The sequence below is a fragment of the Corvus moneduloides genome, chromosome 23 (genome assembly GCF_009650955.1).
Source record: "Corvus moneduloides isolate bCorMon1 chromosome 23, bCorMon1.pri, whole genome shotgun sequence".
Lineage (NCBI taxonomy): Eukaryota > Metazoa > Chordata > Aves > Passeriformes > Corvidae > Corvus > Corvus moneduloides.
The window spans coordinates 1,093,161-1,118,987 of NC_045498.1; the positions used below are offsets into that span (position 1 = coordinate 1,093,161).

The window sequence follows — 25,827 nt, forward strand, 5'->3', positions numbered from 1 at the left end:
CGTCCCGAGGCCGCGGGGTGCTGCCAGACCCGTGCCCGTGGCAGGATGTCCCCGCACACGCCCCAGCGCCTCCGGAAAGGAGAAACCTGAGCCCAGCTGAGATCAGAGCGCAGTTTTCGGCTTCTGACTTCTCCTGTTGCAGGGCTGAGCCCTGCCAGCAGCGTTTGGACGCCCGCAGAGGCTCAGACAATCGTTTATTAATTTGTGCCAGCTGCTGAACAGGGGCCAAACCACGGAGTTTTACCTCTGGAGCAAGAAGTGTGACACCCTCCTCTTCCTCAAGGACACAGGGGACACGTGGCCCCAGCCCTGTGCCCCCAGGTCTGCTGCTGTCACATACTCATGTACTTTCGCCTCTGTCTAAATTTAGGGTCTGGAAGTGGGCTGGCACCTCCCGGTTTATCCCAGCCCTTGAATTTTGCATGGCAGCAGCCCTCACTGCCCTGGGAGGTGGTGCCAGGCTCTGGCTGGGCAGGAAGGGCAGGGAAATCCTGTGGTGTGCCACCCTCAGGCCCCCTGACCCGGGGTCTGGCCCTGCAGGGGAGTGGGTTCAGGCTGGTGGGTCTGCTGGGAGTGCTGGGAGTGCTGGTGCTGGACGGTGTGATGTGAAATCCAGCAAGAAGGGCTCCTGGAGGAGAAAACGGGATCCAGAGATCCCATGGGCGAAGGCAGGAGCAAGGAATTCAGACCCTTGGTGGAAGAGGGGATGCTGCAGCACACCGGCTGTACTTCAGTGCTGCCTGATGCAGCCCAGGACACCTCTCACCTCCTGCACTGCTCTCGTTGCTGCCTCGTGTTCCCCCCGGTGCCCCCCGGCACCCCCAGGGCCCTTCCCAGAGCTGTTTTCCAGCTGAGAGGCCCCCAGCACGTATTGGAAACTGGGACTGTTCTCCCCAAGGCCAAAACTTTGCCATTCACTCTCCCTGTTGGGCTTCCTGAGGTTCCAGTCAGGCTCCTTGCAGGGCCTGAAGGGGCTCCAGGAGAGCTGCAGAGGGACTGGGGACAAGGGATTCAGGGCCAGGAGCCAGGCAATGGCTTCCCAGTGCCAGAGGGCAGGGCTGGATGGGATCTTGGGCAGGAATTGTTCCGTGGCAGGGTGGGCAGGGGCTGGCATGGAATTGCCAGAGCAGCTGGGGCTGCCCCTGGATCCCTGGCAGTGCCCAAGGCCAGGCTGGAGCAGCCTGGCACAGTGGGAGATGTCCCTGGGGTGGCAGGGGTGGCACGGGATGGGCTTCAGGATCCAACCCAAACCACTCTGGAATTCCATGACTCTTTCCCGCGGGCTGCTTCTAGCCCAGACAGGGTTCCTGGCCATCCCCCCCAGCCCTGAGGATGTCCCAGAGCCCCCACCCCGGCCCGTGCTCATGGGGTGGGTGGGGTCCCCTCGGCGGTAACCGGGGACAGAGGGGAATGGAGGAGGATGAAAGGGAGAGGGATGGAGAGGGATGGAGAGGGGGATGGAGGAGCAATGGAGGGACTCCCCTGCGGCCGGGAGGGGCCCGGACCATCCCTCGCTCCCCGCTCCGCCGCCGTAGGGGCCGCCCCGGGGGAGGCGCGGCGGGAGCGGCCGCCCCGAGCTCCCCGGTCCGGGCGGAGCTAACGCGGCGGCGGCGGCGGAGGGAACCGGGAGCCGGGAGCCGGGAGCGGGATCCGGGAGCGGCGGCAGCACGATGGGGGCCTGTCTCGGGGTCTGCTCCCTGCTCAGCTGCGTGAGTGTCCGCCCGGAGCGAGGGGGAGCCGCGACGTTGCGGTGCCGCAGCGGCGGGCGCGGCCCGGGGCGGGCGAGTCGCGGCTGCTGCGCGTCCGGAGGAGGGTCCAGGGAGGCCCGGGGAGGGCTGAGGGACACCCCGGGGATGTGCCCCGCTACGCCCGGACGCGGGGGGGGGGGGTCCAAGGGATTCCAGGAGGGTGATGCGGGTGACCCCCGGGGGGTGCACCCCTGTGTACATGGGGATGTGGGGCACGCCCGGGGGATGCGCCTCTGTGTATGGGGGGGGGATTCCGGGGGTGCGTCCCTCAGTGGCTGGAGAGATGTGGGGGATTCCCGGAGCGGGGCGTCCCACTGCCTCCGGGGTATCCATGGGAGACACAGAGCGTTCACTCCAGAGAACTCTGGGGCTCATGGTGGAGGGGAACGGGGTGGGGAATGGGGTGGGTGGCGCACCCCAGGGCACTTGGGGGATGTGAGAAGCCACAGGAGCGATGTGCTGCTGCACCTGGAGGAGCTGGGGGGTCCTGGCCCCGCCAGGCAATGAGGGGCTGGGGATCCTGCCTGGTTCTCACTGCCGAGCCCCAAAGTGGGGATGGAGTAAGAAAAGGGGCTGGGACCGGGGGTGCAGGGGGCTGTGTGTGGGGTGGCCTGGCCCACGGCGGGCGCAGGGAGTGGTGATTCGGGGGCCCGGGGCAGGCTCAGGGTGTGCAATTCAGGGTGTTGTGCCCTGTGACGTGGGGTGTGTGGTTTGGGTGACGCAGGCACCTGCTCACACCGGCCCTTCCTTCCCTGCTGGTGCCTCACCTGTGGGCACGGCGCCAGGGCAGGGCCGTGGAACCAGCCTGGGAGCTGCCGGCCTGGAAACCTGGAAATGGGACCTCTTTTGCAACTTGCCCTCTGAGTGCTGGAGGTTTAAGGAACAGGATGTTTAGAAATGAGGGGTCGGAGGGGGGTGGTCTGCAAGGCCCCCCCTCTGTGACACATTCCCTTACTTTTCCTTGTGGGCAGGTATTGGGAAAGCAGGGAGCTACCCAGAGCAGCGCTGTGCAGGTTTCTGGATGAATTCTTGGTGGTTTTTTCCCCCCAAAAACTGTTGTGGCTCAGACTGTGGTAACAGAGTAGAGTCACTGTGTGGGTTTAATTTTCTTGTTCCTTCTGGTGGAAGTCGTTGACAAAGGGGCTGTTTTAGCACCGGCCTGAGCTGAAGAACCACAACACTGAAAAACCCCAAAGCTGAACCAAACAATGCCTAGTCTATGTAATTTTAAAAAATTATTATTTTTCACAAGCTTTTGTTTAATTATCTTGTTGACGAAAGGCCTGTTCTTGCACAGGTCTGAGCTGAAGAACCACAACACTGAAAAAACCCCCAACCAAGCTGAACTCCCCTAGTCTGTGTCATCTTTTTTTATTATTATTAATTTTAATGAGAACATCCTGACTAACCCCTTCTGCTCCGCCTGCATCCCTTGAGTCACAGCACCACGAGATTGCCGAGCTCTTTCTTCAGCGCTTTCCCATTAAAACCCTGCAAGCTGCTCCTCGGTGAAACCTTGCATCACAAATGGAGAATTTCTCTTTCCCCGCCTCCCGTGGTTTTCCAGGCTCTGCCCGTGGCTGCCGTGAGCAGTGTGGTCATTCTGAGCTGCCTTCTTGGGGTTGGGGGTGCCAGCAGAAGGCTGCCCCAGCCAAAGCAACCTCAGGGGCTCAGGCAGCCCTTAGGCACCTCCTGGGGACACTCAACCTCGTGGTACCGATCCAAAGCCACCTGCCGGGCAGGAAAGCCACCAGCTCCCCAAGCCTGTGCCTGTCGCGGTGGGTTTGGTGCTGATTAAGCTGCCCGCTCGTTAACTTGGCAGCAGAGAAACACCGGTCGCTCGGCATTGCTTTGGGTTGACTCACTCCCGGTGTTCCTGGGGCTGCCGGGGTGAAGGCAGCTCAGAGATGTGATGTTGGGGTGGTGTAGCTGGGGTGGTGCGGTTGGGTTGGTGTTGTTGGGGTGATGTTGGGTGGGTGTTCTTGGATGGGTGTTGTTGGGCTGGTGTAGTTCACTCAGTCATGTTGGGCTGGTGTTGTTGGGGTGGTGGCGTGGGTCAGTGTTGTTGGGGTGATACTGGGTGGCTGTTCTTGGGTTGGAGTTGTTGGGGTGATGTTGTTGGGCTGGTGTAGTTTGGTTGGTGTAGTTGGGCTGTTGTTGGGGTGGTGTAGTGGGGATGATGTAATTGGGGCGGTGTAGTGGGGTTGGTGGTGTGGGTCAGCGCTGTTGGGGTGATGTTGGGTGGGTGGTTTTGGGCTGGTATTGTTGGGGTGATATTGGGCTGGTGTTGTTGGGTTGGAATAATTGGGGTGATGTTGGGCTGATGTACTTTGGTCGGTTGTGTTGGGCTGGTGGTGTTGGGGTGGAATCGTTGGGGTGATGTTGGGCTGGTGGTGTAGTTGGGCTGTTGTTGGGGTGGTGCAGCTGGGAAGATGTAATTGGGGTGGTGTAGTTGGTGCTGTTGGGGTGATGTTGTTGGGGTGATGTTGGATGGTATGGTTGGGCTGACACTGGCTGGGTGGTTTTGGGTTGGTGTTGTTGGCGTGATGGGCTGGTGTAGTTTGGTCGGCTGTGTTGGGCTGGTGTTGTGGTTGGGCTGTTGTCGGGGTGGTGTAGTTGGGATGATGTAATTGGGGTGGTGTAGTGGGGTTGGTGTTGTTGGGGTGATGTTGAGGGGGTGTTTTTGGGTTGGTGTTGTTGGCCTGGTGTAGTTCAGTTGGTCGTGTTGGGCTGGTGGAGTTGGGATGATGTAATTGGGGTGGTGTAGTGGGGTTGGTATTTTTGGGGTGACGTTGTTGGGCTGGTGGTGTGGACTGGTGTAGTTTGGTTGGTCACGTTTGGCTGGTGTTGGTGTAGTTGGGCTGTTGTTGTATTGGTGTAGTCAGGATGATGTAATTGGGCCGGTGTAGTTGGGTTGACGTTGGGATGATGTTTTTGGGGTGGTGGTGTTGGGCTGATGTAGTTTGGTCAGTCGTGTTGGGCTGGTGTTGGCGTAGTTGGGCTGTTGTTGTGGTGCTGTTGTTGGGGTGAAACTGTTGGGGTGAAATATTTGGGCTGCTGTTTTTGGGGTGCTGTTTTTGGGGTGCTGTTGCTGTATGCGTGTATTTGGGGTTCCTGTGGTAATTCCCTGGCTCTGGCCACGCTCTCCCGGCCCCTGGGCAGGGGAGGGATGGAGCAGCCGTGACGCCCGGGTCTCACTGGAGGTGAGCTGGACTCACCTTCATGAGGAAGTCGGCAGTGAAACTGGAGAGTTTAATCATCCACCAGCGGCTGAAAACCGACACTTCCTCATTAACCCCCGGCTCTCCTGCTGCTGCAGCCACTTCCCTCGCTGGCTTTTTCCATCCTTCTCTTTGTCTCTTGGTTGTGTTCACATTTTTTTGGTAACTTTAAAAGTCTTTGGAAGGAGAATCAGAGTGTCCAGGGACACTTTTCCTGGGATAAAAAAAACCTGGGAGGCTTTTCCTTGCTGTTAACCTTTGTTTTTTAGAGAAAAAGGCTGAAATCAGGAGTGCCCAGGCAGCTGGAGGGGTCAGTGTGTGGCACAAAGGGTTCCTTTGCTTCACTGCGAAGGAGCTTTCAGGGAGTTATCCTAAAAGGATATCCTAAAAGGAATCCACAGGATTCCCGTGTTACGGAGCAGAGCAGTGGAATGGGGATGTTGTATCCCGTTACCTCAGCGGCTGCAAGGGCCTGTGAAACCTGAACTACAACCACAGAGTTTGGCTGCGGAAGAGCCCTTCAAAATCAATCTCCAGTGATACTGAGGGCTCCTAAAAACCTTGTGCCTGTTCAAGCGAGTCTGGAGGAAGCCACGGAGCTGCTCCAGGGCTGGAGCCCCTCTGGAGCCAGGCTGGGAGAGCTGGGGGTGCTCAGCTGGAGAGGAGAAGGCTCCAGGGAGAGCTGCGAGCCCCTTGCAGGCCTAAAGGGGCTCCAGGAGAGCTGCAGAGGGACTGGGGATAAGGGATTCAGGGCCAGGAGCCAGGGAATGGCTTCCCAGTGCCAGAGGGCAGGGCTGGGTGGGATCTTGGGAAGGAATTGTTCCCTGGCAGGGTGGGCAGGGGCTGGCATGGAATTGCCAGAGCAGCTGGGGCTGCCCCTGGATCCCTGGCAGTGCCCAAGGCCAGGCTGGACATTGGGGCTGGAGCAGCCTGGCACAGTGGGAGGTGTCCCTGCCCATGGCAGAGGTGGGATGCGATGGTCTGAACCCCCAAACCACAACTTCCTAAAGAACACCAAACCTCAAGATTTTCCCATCCAGCACCAGTGATTTTGGGACTGGTGCTTTTTGTTTCAGTTGGCACTGAAGGAGGAGGAGCTGGAGGTGTGGATGGAGCACTGGGGTGCTTTGCTACATCAGGAGGAATAATGCAGGAATTCTGCATTTAAAGGGATTTTTGTTGTTGTTCCATGGTTTGTTTTTTTTTTTAATTTGAAGGGAAATACAGCAACGCCAGCACATTTTAATGCACTCTGATGCACGTGGTGCATTTAATGAGGCTGAAATGAAGCAGTCTCTAATTGAAAGCCATTTCCCCGTGCTTCCAGGTTGGAAACACAAAGCGAGGCCCTTCGAGCAGCTCCTGGAGAGGCAGGATGAGGGTTTCCATGGGATACCTGGGGTCTCTCACCCTGTGGGTACCATCAGCTCTTAATGGGGCAGGGATGTGGGGATAAGAGGAATAAGTAGGAAGGAGGGGATTTTTCTCCAATAACGGTGTGCTTATGTTTAAAAAAGATTCGAAGCCACCTTTGGTGATTTGGGGACATCAAAGTGGTCGCTTTGCAAAGGGAGCCACAGGCCTGGGCTCCTGCTCACACAGCAGCTCCACCCCTGGTTGTGTGTTCTGCCATGTCCGTTGTTTACTCTGATTTCAACAATGAGAAATACACCTTTGACTCGATGCCGAGCCATCTGTGATTAATACCGATGGCAGGGCCTGATGTGGGGGCACGTGGCCACAATAAACGCACAACCCATGCACATCCCTGAAGAGCAGGAGAGAGCATAGCCCTTCTCCTGCCTGCAGGGGTGTCTGGCTGCTGTGCCGAAGTGCAGGAGAGGAGGAGCAGTTCCACGGGAGCAGGGTTTGTTCTGCACCGTCCTTGTGCGGGAAACTCGCACCCGTGTTTTGGTATCAGTGAGGTTGGGTTTCCTCAGTGTCTCGGTTTTGAAAGACAGGTGTCTGCTAAGGAAGGCAGAGGCCCCCCCTTGAAGTGGCAGATATAACCCCTTTTCCCTCCAAGTTATTATATTTTGAAATCAAGAGCCTTTAGGCAAAGATGTGGGAAATAGGAATAACAGTTCTTTACTCTCTATATATATGTATATAACCAGTCAAACAAAACAACAACAACTATGGCAGTAACAGCAATCACAAACCCAGCCCCAGCCTTCTCGGCTGTCAGGCTATTTCCCCTCGGGTGCAGTTCCGCTCGCAGCCGGCAGGGGCGCTGGCGGCTCCCGGTGAGCAGGGCAGGTGCGATGGTTCCCCCGCGGCTGCAGGGGGCGCTCCGGAGCGAGCTCGGGGAGCACGCGGCACCGGTGCCCCGGGATCCCGGGAAGGGATGGAACAAAGGCTTCACAAACCCCTGGGCAGCCGATCCCGGACTCTCGGGAACAGCAGGCCGAAACGGCAGAGACGGACGCAAATCCCGGGTGGCAGGCGAGATGTATCCAGATGGGAGAACCCCACGGAGGCCCAGGCAGGCAGGGCGAGCAGGGCTACAGCGTAGCGGAAGCTCGAAGCAGCAGCGGGGCAGGGCAGCCACAGCTCGGTCTCCAGCAGGGCAGGGAAAGCGGCTTTTGGGGTCCCGGCGTTGCTTCCAGCAGAAAGAAAGAACGGCCAAAAAGAAAGAAGCAGCAGCTCCTTTCTCTGCAGCTTCTCTCTCCGGACGCTCAGAGCGAACTGACCCCACACCCAGGTGTAGACAAAGGAGTAGCCAGGTCCGCCCCACTCCCCTTTTGTCTTTCTTAAGTACAGCTATTTGTCCCCTAGCAACATGCATATGGGAGAAAATTCCTTTAACAGAGAAAAAAACAGACTAAACTAAAACCCCAACACTCAGCCAGGATTTCCCTGGTTCCCCAGCAACGGGAGCCTCTGGAACGGGGTGCACCTGGCAGCACTGCCCATGCTGGATTTGGGGACACACCGAGGACTCTCGGGAGTGCTGTGCCTCAGTTTCCCCACCTGTAAAGTGGCCCTTGCAGAGGGGGAAGGACAGCAGGAGTGCTTCCCCCATGATGGTGATCTCAGTGTCTCCCCAGCCTGGATTTGACTGAAAGGACAGCCTGAAATTATTTTGGGAACCTTATTTCTGTACAAAAAGGAGGCTCCTGCAGGGCAGGGCTTGGTTTGACCGGACCTCTGCATGAAGCACATGAGGGTGTCTCCAGACTCTCAGTGGCATTTTCCACGCTGGCTGTTCCTGTGGCTCTTTTGGTTTTCAGCAACTTTTTTGGGGGGGATTTGGTGCCGTTTCCATGAGGTCCTGTATTACCGCAGGCCTCGTTCCTACGGTATATCACCGTGTCCCGCAGCCGTAGGGAGGAGGACAAGAGAAGATCCAGCAGGCAGGAATTGTGCAGCAAGATTGATTTATTTAATTATTTTACAAACTCTTTTATAGACTTTTTTCTTCATAGTCTAATTGGACAAAGGATCAGCCACCCCTTGGGGGGTGATTGGCTAAAATCCTAAAACATCCATTGTCAAAATATTTTTCTACTATACCATAAACAAGACTTTCCAAGGTTGCAGGTGGCTTGGTTGTTTACATACTCTGCTACCTCTTCTGTGAGAGAGAAAAGTCTCTCACGGACTTAGAAAATAGCAAGAAAATCCTCGCTAGCAGCATTTTTGTATCTACAGTCCTGTGAGCTGTGGTGTGAGTAGCTCTAAGCAATGGTGTGGATTCCCAGTGGGATCTCCTTAAGGATTGCCTTGGGCACATATTTTGGGGCCCATTTCTCCCCCTCAACTCGGGCTGGTCTCCTTGCAGGTGTCGTGTCTCTGCGGCTCTGCCCCGTGCCTGCTCTGCGGCTGCTGCCCCTCAACCAAGAACTCCACCATCTCCCGCCTCCTCTTCACCTTCTTCCTCTTCCTCGGCACCCTCGTGTCCATCATTATGATAATCCCTGGCGTGGAGAAGGAGTTGCACAAGGTAAAGAACTCCTGGAGGTCGCTGGGAAGAAACAACCCAACTCGTGGTGGGGACATGAAGCTCAATCAAAAAAGTGAATTTTTGGGTCACGATGTGCTCCTGTTCCTTTTTTTCTGAGCATCTCACTGGGAGAAGGTGTTTTTAGCCCTAGTTTTCCACAGAGGGGAGAATGCAGTGGGATCATTTCGTGCAATTTCTAGTTTTCCCAGGTGTCTCCCTGGAAAGTTTCCTACATCCTGTTTTTTGGGGTTCAGCTGATGACTTGCACGTCAAGGAGGTGGGACTTGAGGAGGAGGGAGCAGAGCTCTGCCAGCTGAGCTGGGCTTTAGGGAAAGGCCATTTTCATCCCAGCTTTCCACTGACTGGCTGGGTGGCTTTAGCTGTGTCACCTCACCACTGTCCCCAGGCAAGTGGCATTGGACCAGTCATGGTCTGGCCCATCTTTAGTGGCACCAGGGCTTGTGAAGGGTGTGGAATCACAGAAGGGATTGTGTTGAAAGGAATCTCAAAGCCCAGCTCAAAGCCGTGGGCAGGGATGCCTCCCACTGTCCCAGGCTGCTCCAAACCCCGTCCAGCCTGGCCTTGGACACTTCCAGGGATCCAGGGACAACCACAGCTGCTCTGGGGCTTCCCAATCCAGGAGCTGATCTTCAATCAGCTCAATCCAAGACCTTCCCACAGCCACCAATCCCCAGCAGGATGTGCTGAGGTGATGCTCACTCCCCCGCCACAATTCCAGCTCCCCGGTTTCTGTGAAGGCAGCGGCTCGGTGCTGGGGGTCCAGCCCCACCTGGACTGCAGCAGCTTCCTGGGCCACAAGGCCGTGTATCGCATGGGCTTCTCCATGGCCGCCTTCTTCTGCCTCTTCGCCGTGCTCATGGTGTGCGTGCGCAGCAGCAAGGACCCGCGGGCCGCCCTGCAGAACGGGTGCGTGTGGTCCCTTTGGTCCCCGGGCTGCTGGGGTGGGGGTGGGCAGGACCCCCCATCCCTGTCCCCGCTGGGTGCACACCGTGCCTCCTCTCTCCTCCCACAGCTTCTGGTTCTTCAAGTTCCTGGTGCTGGTGGGGATCACGGTGGGGGCCTTCTACATCCCCGACGGTGCCTTCACCACAGGTGAGGAGCTGCCCGTGCTCTCCTGGGCACCTCTGCATGGGGTTAAACCCAGGCCTGTGCCCCCGAATCTCACTCGCCCTGCTCTCAGCTGGTTTTTCTCCTCCTCTCAAGTCTGGTTTTACTTCGGTGTGGTCGGCTCCTTCCTCTTCATCCTCATCCAGCTCGTTCTCCTCATCGACTTCGCGCACTCCTGGAGCCAGCGGTGGCTGTGCAACGCGGGCGAGAGCAACGCCAAGGGCTGGTACGCAGGTGGGTGTGGTGGCAGCGCCCGTGGCTTGGGGCTCAGCTCATCCCAGGGCCCGGTGAGGCTGAGCTGGCTGCGACTGGGGGCTCTGCTCCAGCCTCTTTGGTGTCCTCCCCCAGCCCTCTGCACCGTCACCTTCATCTTCTACGCCGCCTCCATCGCGGCTGTTGCGCTGCTCTACGTCTACTACACCAAGCCCGAGGGCTGCACGGAGGGCAAGGCCTTCATCAGCATCAACCTCATCCTCTGCCTCATCGTCTCCGTTGTGTCCATCCTGCCCAAGATCCAGGTGAGGTGGTGGGGAGCACCCAGGAGGCCGGGGCTGTGTCACCCTGGGGTACAGGAGCACCCAGGAGGGGCTGTGTCACCCTGGGGTACAGGAGCACCCAGGAGGCCGGGGCTGTGTCACCCCAGGGTACAGGAGCACCCAGGAGGGGCTGTGTCACCCTGGGGTACAGGAGCACCCAGGAGGGGCTGTGTCACCCCCGGGTACAGGAGCACCCAGGAGGGGCTGTGTCACCCCAGGGTACAGGAGCACCCAGGAGGGGCTGTGTCACCCTGGGGTACAGGGGCACCCAGGATGCCGGGGCTGTGTCACCCTGGGGTACAGGGGCACCCAGGAGGGGCTGTGTCACCCTGGGGTACAGGAGCACCCAGGATGCCGGGGCTGTGTCACCCCAGGGTACAGGAGCACTCAGGAGGGGCTGTGTCACCCCGGGGTACAGGAGCACTCAGGAGGGGCTGTGTCACCCTGGGGTACAGGAGCACTCAGGAGGGGCTGTGTCACCCTGGGGTACAGGGGCACCCAGGAGGGGCTGTGTCACCCTGGGGTACAGGAGCACCCAGGATGCCGGGGCTGTGTCACGCCGGGGTACAGGAGCACCCTGAGCACCCACTGTTGTATTTGCAGGAGGCTCAGCTGCACTCGGGGCTGCTGCAGGCGTCCCTCATCACCCTCTACACCATCTACGTCACCTGGTCCGCCCTGGCCAACGTGCCAAGTAAGGCAGACACAGCCTGGGGTTTGGGAGAGGGGAGGATGGGGCAGGAACGCTCACCGGGGTGGGAGTTTGTCCCTCCGTGTCCTTGGGGGCTGACCCCCCGTGTGTCCCCTCAGCCCAGCGCTGTAACCCCACGCTGCTGGTGAGGAACAGCACTGGCCCGGCCACGGCCACCGAGCTGCCGACAGCCTGGTGGGACGCCCCGAGCATCGTGGGGCTGCTGATCTTCATCCTCTGCACCCTCTTCATCAGGTGAGCTCTTGGCTCGTGTCCCTGAGCACAGAGCCATGGGAGGGGTCTCTGGAGGGGAGGTCACACCTTGGTCCGGGGGTTTTGTCACTGAAGGCTCCTTGCCTGCCCATCCCAGCTGCCCAGGGTGAGCACAGTCACTGTTTTTAGGGTTTTCCCACAGCCCCAGATTGCTCTGCCTGTCCTGGGGATGGCCCCAAGGACAAAACCCCTGCCATGGCAGGGCCTTATCAGAGCTGGGCACTGGATCCCGTCCCTCAGCCTGCTGGCAGTGCTTTGCCTGATGCAACCTTGGCTTTCTGCAGCTGTTCTCGTTGCTGCCTCGTGTTCCCCGGTGCCTGCCAGCAGCCCCAGGGCCTTTCCCGGAGCTGTTTTCCAGCTGAGTGGCCCTCATTCCACATTGGAAACTGGGATTATTCTCCCCAGGGCCAACCTTTGCCATTCATTCTCCCTGTTGAGCTTCCAGTCAGGCTCCCATGACCTAAAGGGGCTCCAGGAGAGCTGCAGAGGGACTGGGGACAAGGACGACAGAGATTTTAGGGTTTCCTCACAGTCTCTGTGCCCTAAACTGCCCTGACTGTCCCACACCTAAAGGGGCTCCAGGCGAGCTGGAGAGGGACTTTGGACAAGGGCCACAGTCACAGCTTTTAGGGTTTTCCCACAGCCTGCATCCCTCAAACTGCCCCGGGGACGGCCCCAAGGACAAAAGCCCCGCCGTGGGGGCGGTGACCAAGCGATGCTGATCCCCTCATCCCTCTGCCCGCAGCCTCCGCTCCTCGGACCACCCGCAGGTGAACAAGCTGATGCTGACGGAGGAGAGCGGGGCCGGGGCCGGGGCCGGGCCGGGCGGGGCGGCCGAGGAGGGCGGGGTGCGCCGCGCCTACGACAACGAGCAGGACGGCGTCTCCTACAGCTACACCTTCTTCCACCTCTGCCTCCTCCTCGCCGCGCTCTACATCATGATGACCCTCACCAACTGGTACAGGTGGGCAGAGCTGCCGCGGACACCCAGGGCTGGCCCCACTCCTCCACGTCCCCTCCTCCTGGGGTGCTGGTGCTCCCGTGCTGGGCACGGCTGAGCTGTGCGAGGCCGCCGGGTGTGCTCCCTTATCAGGTTAATTGTCTTTAGGGTTGTGCTTGGGCTTGCCAGCGTCCTCTGCTGCAGCCCGGGATCCCTTGGGATGAGGGGGGAGCAGGGACCGAGGCCCTTGTGGGGTCACACCTCCTGAGTGGCCACAGCCATGGGGCTCCCCCGTGTTCCCTGGGTGGCACCCGTCCCTCCCGGGGCGCTGGCAGGGTGTCACGGTGATGGTGCCACCCTCCTGTTCGCTGTTTCAGGCCGGATGAGAGCTTGCAGGTGCTGAGGAGCCCCTGGACGGCCGTGTGGGTGAAGATCAGCTCCAGCTGGGCCGGGCTCCTGCTCTACCTCTGGACCTTGGTGGCTCCGCTGGTGCTGCCGGACCGGGACTTCAGCTGAGGTGGCCCTGGAAGTGCTGCTGCCATCGTGGCTTTGTCCGTGGAGGCTGGGGACAGCCCCAGCTCTGCCTCAGCCTCGGTTCTGCTGTGCTGGGTTGCGCCTTCTTGCAGCTCTTTTGTTTTAATTTGAAAGGGATGAAGTGCCAAGCAGAGAAAATGAAGGGCTGAGAGAGAGACCTGAGGGTGTTTTCAAAGCTCTCATCATCTCCGTGTTCGTGTAGTGCCTTTGGCAGTGCCTCCAGACCCTCTGCACCCCGCAGACCCCACTGCCTTGCCTTGCGAGGGTTTGGTTCTCACCAGCTGGTGGTGCCCCGGGACCGTGGTGCCTTTTGGGGTCTCTGGGCTCTGGCCGGGTACCAGGACCCAGGACCCGGCCGGTGTCGTGTCCCCAAACAGCCTGGAGGAAAACGAATCCCAGGGACTTGTGGCTGGAGGCAGAGGTCCCGCTGCAGCCCCAGCCTCGATGGTGGCCGCAGCTCCTCGGGGCTGTCCCGGCAGGAGGACAGGTCCCTGTCCTCTCCAGAGCACAGGTCAGGTTTCCCACAGGCTGCGCCGGCCTGGCCCCAGCACTTTGCCTCGTTAATAAAATCTCATTTGGAATAAACACGGTGGATTTGTGCATTTGGAGTCTTTCCTGACGTGTGGGTGCCCAGGAGGCAGAGGGAGGGGGGTGTTTGACCCCACAGCGGGGAGGGGGCACAGCTGGCGGCCCGGGGGTGCAGGCAGGGGTGGCATCACTTTGGGGCATGGAAACTTGGAGCCCTGGACCCCATTGCCAGCCTGTGACAGCCCGAGAGCCGTGGTGGTGGTCAGCAAAGGGGGGTGCACGATGTGGGGTGCACGATGTGGGGTGCTGACCGTGCCCAGGGGCACCCGGGGATGGGGTGAGCCCCGCGGCGGGGCACACCCAGTGCCGGGGGGCACAGAGCAGGGGGTGGCCCCGGCTGGGAGCTCTCCCTGGCAGGAGGTCCCTGCCCTGCGGCGGCCGCGGGGCCGGGCGGTGCCCGCTGCCCACCCGTGAGCCCACCCCTGGGTTCCCGGCCATGCACTGCATTCCCGTTCCCATTTCATTCCCGTTTCCATTCCCGTTCCCATTTCCATTCCCATTCCCGTTTCCATTCCCATTCCCGTTTCCGTTCCCGTTTTCATTCCCATCCCCGTTTCCATTCCCGTTCCCGTTTCCATTTCCATTCCCGTTCCCATTTCCATTCCCGTTCCCATTCCCATTCCCGTTTCCATTCCCGTTCCCGTTTCCATTCCCATTCCCATTTCCGTTCCCGTTTCCATTCCCATTCCCGTTCCCATTTCCATTCCCGTTCCCGTTCCCGTTCCCATTCCCATCCCCGTTTCCATTCCCGTTCCCGTTTCCATTCCCATTCCCATTTCCGTTCCCGTTTCCATTCCCATTTCCATTCCCGTTCCCGTTCCCGTTCCCATTCCCGTGCGGGGCGGCTCCAGCCACGCGATGGCGCTGCGAGCCCGCGGTGCGACTCCTGCGCCCCGCGCCGGCACCGATCCGGCACCCGGTGACCCCCGCCCGCACCCAGTGACCCTTATCCCGCACCCGGCACGGATCCCGCACCCATCCCGCACCCATCCCGCACCCACTGACCCCCATCCCGCACTCGGCACCGATCCTGCACCCATCCTGCACCCACTGACCCCCATCCCGCAGCCGGCACCGATCCCGCACCCATCCTGCACCCACTAATCCGCATCCCGCACCAGGCACCGATCCGGCACCCGGTGACTCCCACCCGCACCCAGTGACCCCCATCCCGCACCGATCCTGCTCCCAGTGACTCTCATCCTGCAGCCGGAACTCAGCGTCCTGCACTCATCCTGCACCCTACATAGTTCACCCAGCACCCTATAACCCTTACCCTGCTCCCAGCACTCTGTAACCCTCATCCTGCACCCTTCATCCTGCACCCAGCACCCCTCACCTTTCACCCTGCACACTCATCTTTAACCCTTCACCCCCCTGCACCCTTCATGCTCAGCAGCAGCGGCATTTCTGGGAGAGCTGGGGGTGCTCAGCTGGAGAGGAGAAGGCTCCAGGGAGAGCTCCGAGCCCCTTGCAGGGCCTGAAGGGGCTCCAGGAGAGCTGCAGAGGGACTGGGGACAAGGGATTCAGGGCCAGGAGCCAGGCAATGGCTTCCCAGTGCCAGAGGGCAGGGCTGGATGGGATCTTGGGCAGGAATTGTTCCCTGGCAGGGTGGGCAGGGGCTGGCATGGAATTGCCAGAGCAGCTGGGGCTGCCCCTGGATCCCTGGCAGTGCCCAAGGCCAGGCTGGACATTGGGGCTGGAGCAGCCTGGCACAGTGGGAGGAGTCCCTGCCATGGCAAGGAGTAAAACTGGAGGAGCTTTAAGTTCCCTTCCAACCCAACCCATTCCGTTTCCATGATCATTTGCAGGGTGAATAATTCATCAGCGAACATCTGCCACCTCCAGCTCAGCAGAAAACACAGCCCTGGGCCCGGTCCCCTCCCTGCCTGTCCCTGCCCCGAGTCACAGCTCCAGCCTGGAGAGCGGGATCACACCAGGGGCATGCTGGGATCCCCCCCCCCCCCTCATTATCTCCCCATTAATTGCTCTAATTACTCTCCCTGGGGGGCCACCCCGGAGTGATGAATGGGGGGGGGATTAGGGTTGTGTGGGACTTTGGGGACCCCAGGTAAAGCCATGCAGCTGTCACAGAAGGTGACTGTGACCACTCTGTTCCCAAATTAATCGGGATTTAACCCCAGGGGTGGGCACAGGACCCTCATGGGGTCACCGAGGGCTTGGGACTATGAGAAGGGAGGATCCCCCAGTGACTCCCAGGTCAGGGCGGTGGGGACAGAGCTCCCACCCTGGCTCCCGGCGATCCTGCTGCTTCCAGGGGCTCCCCGGCATCACTTTATTCCCTTTAATGCACGGGCTCCCTTGGTTTTTATTTTATTCCTGGGATTAACACATCGGGCAGCAGCCGGACTGGCTCCTGCTCAAAAGAGGAGGGGAAGGCGTTTACATAATTCATTGAAATGAGGCACCCGAGGAAACCCGAATTGGACTTGCAGCGTGTTTACAGAGCCACGCAGAGCTCCGCCATCCGCATCTGGAGCCATTAATGCCTCCCAGGCGGAGCACAGGCCATGGATAATTAATTAATTGTGCAGCAGAGCCCTTGCCCAGCCTTCGAGAGAACGCTCGGGGGCACAGGGACGCCCAGAGCTCCTCCCCTGGCCTGCGGATTTGCTTCTCCCGAGCTTTTTCTCCTTCCCAAAATGTTCCTGGGGCCAGGAAGATGCTGGGGAGTGGTGGGGTTGAAGCCAGGGGAGGAATGAGCCGGGCTGGGCTGGAAAATCCCTGCCTGGGGGGGGTTTGTGGGGAGGAGGAGCCCTGCGAGGGCTCCGGGGGGCGGTGGCAGTGCCAGGGCTGAGCCCTGGCCTGGGGAGGGGGGACAGGAGGGGACAAACCCCCCCTGCAGCGGGGAGGGGACGCAGGGACCCCTCGGAGGGGACACAGGGACCCCTCAGAGGGGACAAATTCCCCCTGCAGCGGGGAGGGGACGCAGGGACCCCTCGGAGGGGACACAGGGACACCTCAGAGGGGATACAGGGACACCTCGGAGGGGACAAACCCCCCTGCAGCGGGGAGGGGACGCAGGGACCCCTCGGAGGGGACACAGGGACCCCTCAGAGGGGACAAATCCCCCTGCAGTGGGGAGCAAAGGGCCCTGCCCCAGTTAACCGCAAACATCCCGGTTTTGTAGGATCAGACACCAAGAGGAGGGGGTCTGTGAGACATCGGGGGTATCCCGAGCACCCTGCCCCACGCTCAGCCCCCTCCTGCCCTCGGGAATCTCTCCCTGTGGATCCCACAGGGGCTGGAATCCCTCCCTGGGGTGCTCCAGCTGCGGCACCCGGAGGCAGCTCCAGCTCCAAACCCGGCCCTGATCCGGGGGATGCTTTGGGGGGCTCTGAGGAGCCCCCGGCCCTGCCCAGGGACACGGGGACACCTCAATCCACCGAAACCCTTCATTTCCACCCCCTGCAGCTGGGATTGACTCCTCAGCCTCCCCGCTGCTCTCAGAGCTGCTGCCTCTACCCTCAGCACTGCTTTGAAGAGCAAAGGAGGGATGGGAAGGAAGACAGGGAGGGAAAAGAGAAGGAAAAAAATTGGAAAACCTCCAGCTTGAACCCTGCTGCTGGAGGAACATCTGTATCTATAAATATCCGTGCTGGAGTGGGAACAGGCTGTGTCTGTATCTGCAGCAGCTCCCGAGGCAGCAGCAGCCCCGGCTCACCCCGCTGCCGCTCCAGCACTGGAACACACTCCAGGCCCCGCAGCCCGGCAGGAGATTTTGGGGATAAAACCCCCAAGCTGGTCTTTGATAAACCAGGGAATAAAGCAGGGTCGTGTTCGTGTTTGCAGCGCGCGCCCGGCGAGGGCGAGCGGCGGCCCTGGGGTCACTGGGGCTCTCTGGGGGCGGTGGGGCTGTCCTTGCTGGGACACGGTGTCCTGCTGCTGTGCCACTGCGCTGCCACTCCGGCCGGGACCTCGACCACCCCTCCAGCCTGGAGCACGTGCGCTCAGAGAAACCCACACCCCAATCCCGCATCCCAATTCCACATCCCAACCCCGTATCCCCAACCCCGTATCCCCAGTCCCGTATCCCAATCCCGCATCCCAATCCCGCATCCCAACCCCGCATCCCAATCCCACATCCCCAGTCCCGCATCCCAACCCCGCATCCCAATCCCACATCCCAATCCCACATTCCCAGTCCCGTATCCCCAGTCCCGTATCCCCAATCTCATATCCCCAATCCCGTATCCCAACCCCGCATCCCAATCCCACATCCCAATCCCACATCCCAACCCCGTATCCCAATCCCACATCCCAATCCCGTATCCCAATCCCGCATCCCAATCCTGTATCCCAACCCCGTATCCCAATCCCGCATCCCAATCCCGCATCCCAATCCCGCATCCCAATCCCGCATCCCAATCCTGTATCCCAACCCCGTATCCCAATCCCACATCCCAACCCCGCATCCCAATCCCACATCCCAATCCCACATCCCAGTCCCGCATCCCAATCCCACATCCCAATCCCGCATCCCAATCCAATATCCCAGTCCCGCATCCCAATCCCGTATCCCAATCCCGCATCCCAATCCTGTATCCCAACCCCGTATCCCAATCCCGTATCCCAATCCCACATCCCAATCCCGTATCCCAATCCCGCATCCCAATCCTGTATCCCAACCCCGTATCCCAATCCCACATCCCAGTCCCGCATCCCAATCCCACATCCCAATCCCGCATCCCAATCCCATATCCCAACCCCGTATCCCAATCCCGTATCCCAATCCCACATCCCAATCCCGTATCCCAATCCCGCATCCCAATCCTGTATCCCAACCCCGTATCCCAATTCCACATCCCAATCCCGCATCCCAATCCCATATCCCAACCCCGTATCCCAATCCCGTATCCCAATCCCACATCCCAATCCCGTATCCCCAACCCCGTATCCCAACCCCATATCCCAATCCCACATCCCAATTCCGCATCCCAATCCCGCATCCCAATCCCGCATCCCAATCCCGCATCCCAATCCCGCATCCCAATCCCGTATCCCAACCCCGTATCCCAATCCCGTATCCCAATCCCACATCCCAATCCCGTATCCCCAACCCCGTATCCCAACCCCATATCCCAATCCCACATCCCAATCCCGTATCCCAACCCGTATCCCAACCCCGTATCCCAACCCCATATCCCAACCCCACATCCCAATCCCGTATCATGGTTTGAGACAGGGGGGACGTGCAGGGCACCCCAGAGCTGCTCAGCACACAGGGTACCCCCACATTGCTCAGAGTCCCCTGAAGTGAATCCCATCCTTATCCCTCCTTTGGATCAGGGCCATAAATCCTCAAGAATTCCCTCATTTGGCTCAAGGAAGGGGGGCCTGGAGCTCCCCAGCTCCGAAGATCCCTGAGGACCGAGCGAGGAGTGCAAACATTTCTCTGACAGACCTCTGGCTGTTCCCCCCAGTTCTCCCCATTTTTTCTGGCTTCTCTCCTCCCAAAATTCCTCCCCGTGCTCCCAGTCGGGGCCTGTGGGGTGGTTTTATTCCCATTGTTGGGATGCTGCAGCTCCAGGGGCTGCAGCCAGCAGCCGGCTCCTGGGACACGCCACTGTCGCAGCTTTGCGAGGACCCAGCGCATCCCAGATCGCGGAGATTCCCGTGCCAGGAGCATCCTCCCTCCCGGCACGTAGGGCCCGGGCAGATGGGAAACCCTTGGGATCGGCTCCGAAGGCAGCGGTGTGGGAAGCACGGGCTGCCCGCACGTCTCCCTCCTCCTCCCCGGGGTCTCCGCCGGAGCACCGCGCCAGAGCCGCGTTGTTTTTCCCTTTTTGTGCCTTTTTTCTTCCCCCCGTCTCCCTGTAACAACCAGGACTTTTCACGAGCCGCCTCCCTCCCCCTCTTTGCCTCCCTGACTCATTCCCGCTGTCCTTCCAGCCGGGATGTGCCGATCCCCACGTCCCGCGGGAGGGGCGATCCCGGGCCAGGGGACGTCGAGGGACTGAACGCGGCGTAGGGAACATTTCCTTTCCTTTTGTGCTAATTCCAGCCGGGAATTCCAGCGCCAGACACAAACAGCTCCTCTCCAAGGGGTTCAGAGGCAGAATCCCCCCACCCCGCGGCAGTGGGGCTTTCGTGGATCCTCATGGAGGGACGGGGTGGCCTTTTCCGAGCTAAGCCATTCCATGCTGGACGCAGGGAGGACAGCCTGGTCAGGGGCTGCTCCAGCACCACTCTGGGCCCTCCCTGTTGGTGTCTGGGGAGGGGACAGGGTGGGGTCACCCCGGTCCCGCCGTCCCCGCTGGGCTGCGAGAGGGTTTGGCTCCTGCTGGGATGGAGGTGGCTCCCTGAGCCCTGGGGTTTGTCCCCCAAACGCAGCAGTGCTGCCACATGGCAACCACCCGTGCCAGCCGTGCCCCACTCCTCTCAGGGACCTGCAAGGCTCCTGGGGGCTGCCAGTCCTGTCGCTGTCCCCAGAGCCCTCTGGGGACAGTTGTACTCCAGGAAAACAGTGAGGGACAAAAGCCACCAGCCCCTTCCATCCACACCCCCTTGATCCACAGATCCAGTCACTGACCCCTCTTCAGGTGTCACACCCCAGCCCCACCCCTAATCCCAGCATCCCCCCCGAGCCCCGTTAAGGGCACTCTGCACCCCATTAAAGGGGTTCAAGAGCCTGGAGCAGTGGCCACTGCCACAGAGGGACCCAGCCCGGTGACAAACTGGTATTTGTGGCACCCAAAGCCACGCTGGACACCCCTCGCTGTGCTGTGGCTCGCCATGGAGGGGTGGGAAGGCACTGAACCCTTCACTGAACGTGTGGGGTCGTCGCTGCGCAGGGCTCCAGTCCCATCCCAGCCTCTGAATCAGAGAAAAATAGAATGAAAAAATCATGGAATCACTCACGGGGTCACAGAATCAGAGAGTCACAGACGGGTTTGCGTTGGAGGGAACTTAAATCCCACCCAGTGCCACCCCTGCCATGGCAGGGACACCTCCCACTGCCCCAGGCTGCTCCAGCCCCAATGTCCAGCCTGGCCTTGGGCACTGCCAGGGATCCAGGGGCAGCCACAGCTGCTCTGGGCACCCTGTGCCAGGAAGATTTTTCTCCCTAATATCCAATTTAAATCTCTCCTCTTTTAGTTTGAAACTGTTCCTCCTTTACCTATCATGATCTGCCGGTGTTAAAAGTCCCTCTGCAGCTCTCCTGGAGCCCCTTCAGGCCCTGCAAGGGGCTCGCAGCTCTCCCTGGAGCCTTCTCCTCTCCAGCTGAGCACCCCCAGCTCTCCCAGCCTGGCTCCAGAGGGGCTCCAGCCCTAGAGCAGCTCCGTGGCAGGGACATTTCCCAGTCCAAAGCAATGCCACTAAATCAGAGAATCACGGAGTCACGGAGTCACAAACTGGTTTGGGTTAGAAGGGACTTTAAAGCTCATCTCCTTCCAGCCCTGCAGAAGCATTTGGAGACCAACGCAGTGGGGTGGGGCACGAATGCAGATTGATCCCTGTGCGTTTCTGTCAACAAATATCCCTTTGTGCCCTGACATCCTCACCGGGGCTCTGCGGAGGGAAATCTCCGGGCTGTGCCCTCCTGGGCACGGGAGGACGGACCTTGGTGCCACTGCAGTCGCTGCTCCTGCAAGGCTGCAGCCTGGATTTGCGGGATTTAAGGGCTGGAGGATTTACAAGCTTCATTTTGTTGCTTCTGGTGGAAACAGCTGGGAATTGAGGAGAGCCGAGTGTTGGTTCTCCCCTGGCAGGGATGCCCCGAGCTCCTGCCCCCTGACCCCACTGCAGAGGTGCCCAGGATCCTTCCTGGGGTGACCTGGAAGCCGCTGGTGACAGCTTTGCCCCTCTCCCTCGGTGCCACATCGCTTTTCCTCCCGGATTTCGGGGGAGGAGAACTCTTTGCCAAATTGCTGGAAGCGCTGCAAGCACAGATTTGAGTGTGAGACACCACCAGAGCCCCAAACCTCCGCTGCTGGGCCCAGCCCGGGCGAGTCCCGAGGACACCGATGTCTGAGTGACACTCTCGGTGTCCCAGCCTCCTGCTGTCCCCTGCTGCAGCCCCGGGCAGGGTGCTGGGGGTGCTGGGGGTGCCTTCCCACCCACGCCCAACCATCCGGGGCTGCATGAGCGAGGCTCAGCTGACGGCGAGCAGCGCCCGCGGGCGCGGGGACCGGGGCGAGCGTGGCTCGGCTGCGCATCCCCCGCTGCCAGCGCGGCTGCCGGGGCTGGGAAAGGAGCAGAAATTCCTTTTTCCAGGAGGTAAAGGCTGAGGAGGTGTTGGGGAAGGTGCTTCGTTGAGCTGGATGTTTCCGAGAGCACGGAAAGGAATCTGCTGGAAGAGGCTTCTCCCTGCGCAGGGTGCCCGGGTCGTGTCCCCGCGGCTCCCCGGGGACAGCAGCTGCTCAGGAGCCTCCCCCGTTCTCACAGCCCCGCGCTGGGGATGTCACCGCGGTATCAGAAATAAACGAGCAGCTCAGGCTGTCGCCGGGGGAGCTGCAGCCTGGACGCGGCCGTGGTCACATTCCGTCCCTCCGGCCACCGGTGCGGCTGGTCCGGCCCAGCCAGCGGGAGCATCCCTGCGTGGGAAGGAGCACCCTGAGCACACCCACGGCCCTGGGACAGAGGTTCCGCGGCTGGAGCTGCTTCTGGAGCGTGCCCGGCTCGCAGCAGCGCTGCAGCAGGCGCAGGACGGGCCGCTCCCCTCCTGTTTGTGCTGTCCTGGATTTTCCTGGTGCTTCCCGCAGGATCTATAACCCACCGAGCCCAGGATGGCCCCGAATAAATCACTCCTGACCGACCTTTCCCTCTCTGGGCATTAAATCCCCCCGAGAAGAGTTAAATCCCTGCAGCCCCGGGGATGCTGCATCCCCTCAGGCGAACCCTCCGCTGCTGGAGCTGTGTCCCGCCTGTGCTTCCCTGCAGGGACCATTCCCAGCTCCGTGGGCGCCTCTGCCGCGTCCCCAACACCCAGCGCGGAGCAGCCTGGCGCCTTCCCGTGTCTTCCAGTGATTTCGCTGTTTCCAGGTCCCCAAGCCCCGTTTCTCTCCTGCGACAGCTGATCGGATCTGACTCACGCTCGGCGTGTGATCGGCTCCAACCCCGGCGCTGCTGCTCCTGAGCTCCGCCGGCTCCTTGTGCTCTGGGTTTGTCCCACCGGGGCAGGACTGGATGGGATCTTGGGCAGGAATTGTTCCCTGGCAGGGTGGGCAGGGGCTGGCATGGAATTGCCAGAGCAGCTGGGGCTGCCCCTGGATCCCTGGCAGTGCCCAAGGCCAGGCTGGACATTGGGGCTGGGAGCAGCCTGGCACAGTGGGAGGTGTCCCTGGGGGTGGCACTGGGTGGGATTTAAGGTCCCTTCCAACACAAACCATTCCATGATTCCATAAAAACCCCCAGCAATGTCCTCCAGGTGACTCTTTCCAGCTGTGCTATCCCAGTCCTCACTGCCTCCATCTTTTGCTGCTTTTCCCTGCGATTGGTAGCAGTTAATGGAGTTCTTTCACATCTTCAACATCCCTGGAGGTGTCCAAGGCCAGGCTCGATGGGGCTGGGAGCAGCCTGGGACAGTGGGAGGTGTCCCTGCCATGGCAGGGCTGGGATGGGATGAGCTGTAAGATCCCTTCCAACCCCAAACCATTCTGGGATTCCCTGATTCTTTCCCTTTCCCAAAGGCACAGTCTCAGTGAAGCAAATCACAACATCCAGCCCCAGAAGGAACCTCCTGGAGCTCTGAGCATCAGCCACAGCCCGGCAGTACCCAGAGCCGATATTCCTGACTGGCATTACTTTCGAGAGAGGATGAGACAGACCCTAATATGGTTTTGAAAGATGATGCAAGCGGGCAGGAAGGATTGCTGGAGCTTATTTCCAACTGTGGACACTGGGAAAGGAGCGGGGATGTGGCCACAGCTGAGCTGTTCCTGTTCCCAGGAACACCCGAAATCCCTGAGCTGTTCCCAGGGACACCCTGAATCCCTGAGCTGTTCCCAGGAACACCTCAAATCCCTGAAATACTCCGACTCCTAGGAACACCCCGAATCCCTCAGGAGCTGTTCCCACTCCCAGGAACACCCTGAACCCCTCAGGAGCTGTTCCCCTTCCCAGGAACACCCCAAATCCCTCAGGAGCTGTTCCCCTTCCAGGAACACCCTGAACCCCTGAGGAGCTGTTCCCCTTCCCAGGAACACCCCAAATCCCTCAGGAGCTCTTTCCCTTCCCAGGAACACCCCAAATCCCTCAGGAGCTGTTCCCCTTCCCAGGAACCCCCTGAACCCCTCAGGAGCTGTTCCCAGGAACACCCTGAATCCCTCAGGAGCTGTTCCCCTTCCCAGGAACCCCCTGAACCCCTCAGGAGCTGTTCCCAGGAACACCCTGAATCCCTCAGGAGCTGTTCCCACTCCCAGGAACACCCCAAATCCCTCAGGAGCTGTTCCCCTTCCCAGGAACACCCCAAATCCCTCAGGAGCTCTTTCCCTTCCCAGGAACACCCCAAATCCCTCAGGAGCTGTTCCCCTTCCCAGGAACACCCCAAATCCCTCAGGAGCTGTTCCCCTTCCCAGGAACACCCTGAATCCCTCAGGAGCTGTTCCCGTTCCCAGGAACACCCGAAATCCCTGAGCTGTTCCCAGGAACACCCTGAATCCCTGAGCTGTTCCCAGGAACAGCCCGAATCCCTCAGGAGCTGTTCCCCTTCCCAGGAACACCCTGAATCCCTCAGGACAAGTCCCGTGGCTGCACTGTCCATCCTGAGGGCACAAGGACAACCTGCCTGGCTTTCCTCTGGTCCATCTCAAGCTGAAATCAAAATAATTTCAGTATTTTGCCCTTTTTTCTTTTGCTTCCGAGGAAATCTGGCTGCAGGATCGTTGCTCCCCACGTATTTCCATGTTCCGAAGCACTGGGAATATAAAAATGGAGGGTGAATCATATCCTTGCTTTAAATAAAGCTCCTTCCACCCTCGAGGACGTGTTCGTCACTGACTGTGTGACTCCTGTGATTGAGCAGTGCTCAGTAGGAATAAAGCAGCCAATAATTATCCTGAAATTCCCAAGGAGCGCTTTATTGAGGAAGAGATCATGAAAGAGGCAACGTTTGAGGGGAAGAAATGAAGGTTTTTATTAAATCAAACTATAGAGCTGGAAAATAACGACTGGCTTTTAACCACTGCTCGGAGTTCAGCCATGGACAGTGGAAAGTGTGGAAAAACCAATTTTTTCTCTCTATCCTGTTGAATCTAAAGATGTTTGTGAGTCAGCCCTGCCTCCCTTCCATCCTCTCCCGGCAGAGCTGTCACGGCACTGTCACAGCGGGACAATAAAAGTCACCTCCTCATCTGCCAGAGGGATGGACTGGGGGGATGACTTGTGGAAAAAAAGGGAATGTTGCCTTTCCCTGCTGCAGATCCCACCCTCACCTCGTTGTTTTCCTGCTTTTCCCTCGGGATGCTGTGCTGGGAGTGCTGGGAAGGGCTGGGTGATCCCTCACCTTGGGAGCTTTGGTGGCCTTTCCTCCTTTCCTCCACTCCAAAATGTCCCAACACTTTCCAGGCCATAAAAGAAAAGTTTGGAGAGCCGGCCTTGGAGTCAGGGAAGTTTCTCCAGTGGAGTCCTGGAGGAGGTGAGAGGCTCACGGCCGGAGGTCTCAAGCACCCTCTAGGGATGGGGACAGCCCTGCTCCTGTGGGAGGAGGCACTGGAGCACCTCTGCAAACCCTTCGTGCCCCAAACCAGGGCAAATCTTCCTAAAAATCCTCCTTCTCTGCAGGTCAGCAGGAAGGAGTGGTGGGTGGGAAAGGTTCCTCCTTGTTCCTCAGAGCTCTGCAGCAGATGCTGCTCCTGCGCAGAGAATGGGGAGGAAATGCGGATTTGAGTAACTTTTTGCACCTTCCCCTCCCCTGTCAGCAGCCTTGGAGCAGCAGGTGTGGCAGAAAACAGCCGTGGTTTGGCACAGGGTCCCTGTAAAGGTGATTTTCCTGTGTCCCGTGCCACGGCCACCCTCATTTCCGTCACCCTGGGCCCAATTCCCGCCGTGGAAAGGCCAGGGCAGGAAGCACGGAGCTGTTGGGCCAGGATATGAACCAACAGCTCGCTGTGTCTCTGCACAGTCCATCTCCACATTTATCTTCCTCTCCCCATCCTGCTCTTCCCACGTGCAATCTGCTGCTCCGCAGCGAGCCGGGTTTCCGTGAAGCCCCTGGGGCGATGGGGAGGGAGCTGCTCCACTTTGGGAGCCTCTTTTAGA

At 59.7% G+C, this 25,827-nt stretch overlaps 1 protein-coding gene and 1 long non-coding RNA gene across 2 annotated transcripts; one reads left to right on the forward strand and one right to left on the reverse strand.

The window, feature by feature from the left end:
- Nucleotides 1-1,592: 1,592 nt before the first annotated feature.
- SERINC2 (serine incorporator 2) lies at nt 1,593-13,617 on the forward strand. Its single transcript, XM_032132605.1, has 10 exons — nt 1,593-1,709; nt 8,754-8,915; nt 9,655-9,842; nt 9,949-10,028; nt 10,140-10,277; nt 10,392-10,561; nt 11,183-11,273; nt 11,390-11,525; nt 12,289-12,507; nt 12,861-13,617. Exons 1-10 carry the CDS (start codon nt 1,671-1,673, stop codon nt 12,997-12,999), a joined length of 1,362 nt encoding a protein of 453 aa, XP_031988496.1. The 5' UTR covers nt 1,593-1,670; the 3' UTR covers nt 13,000-13,617.
- A 7,365-nt stretch (nt 13,618-20,982) lies between these two features.
- LOC116455042 lies at nt 20,983-22,813 on the reverse strand. Its single transcript, XR_004244286.1, has 2 exons — nt 22,662-22,813; nt 20,983-22,163 (listed from the first exon to the last, which is right to left on the reverse strand). It is a non-coding gene; the product is annotated as an uncharacterized LOC116455042 (long non-coding RNA).
- Nucleotides 22,814-25,827: the final 3,014 nt, after the last annotated feature.

Coding starts and splice junctions, on each gene's coding strand:
- SERINC2 (XM_032132605.1), top strand. CDS start 1,671: ATGGGGGCCTGTCTCGGGGTCTGCTCCCTGCTCAGCTGC. Junction 9,843..9,948: donor CGGGCCGCCCTGCAGAACGG/GTGCGTGTGGTC, acceptor CTCCTCCCACAG/CTTCTGGTTCTTCAAGTTCC. Junction 11,274..11,389: donor CGCCCTGGCCAACGTGCCAA/GTAAGGCAGACA, acceptor GTGTCCCCTCAG/CCCAGCGCTGTAACCCCACG.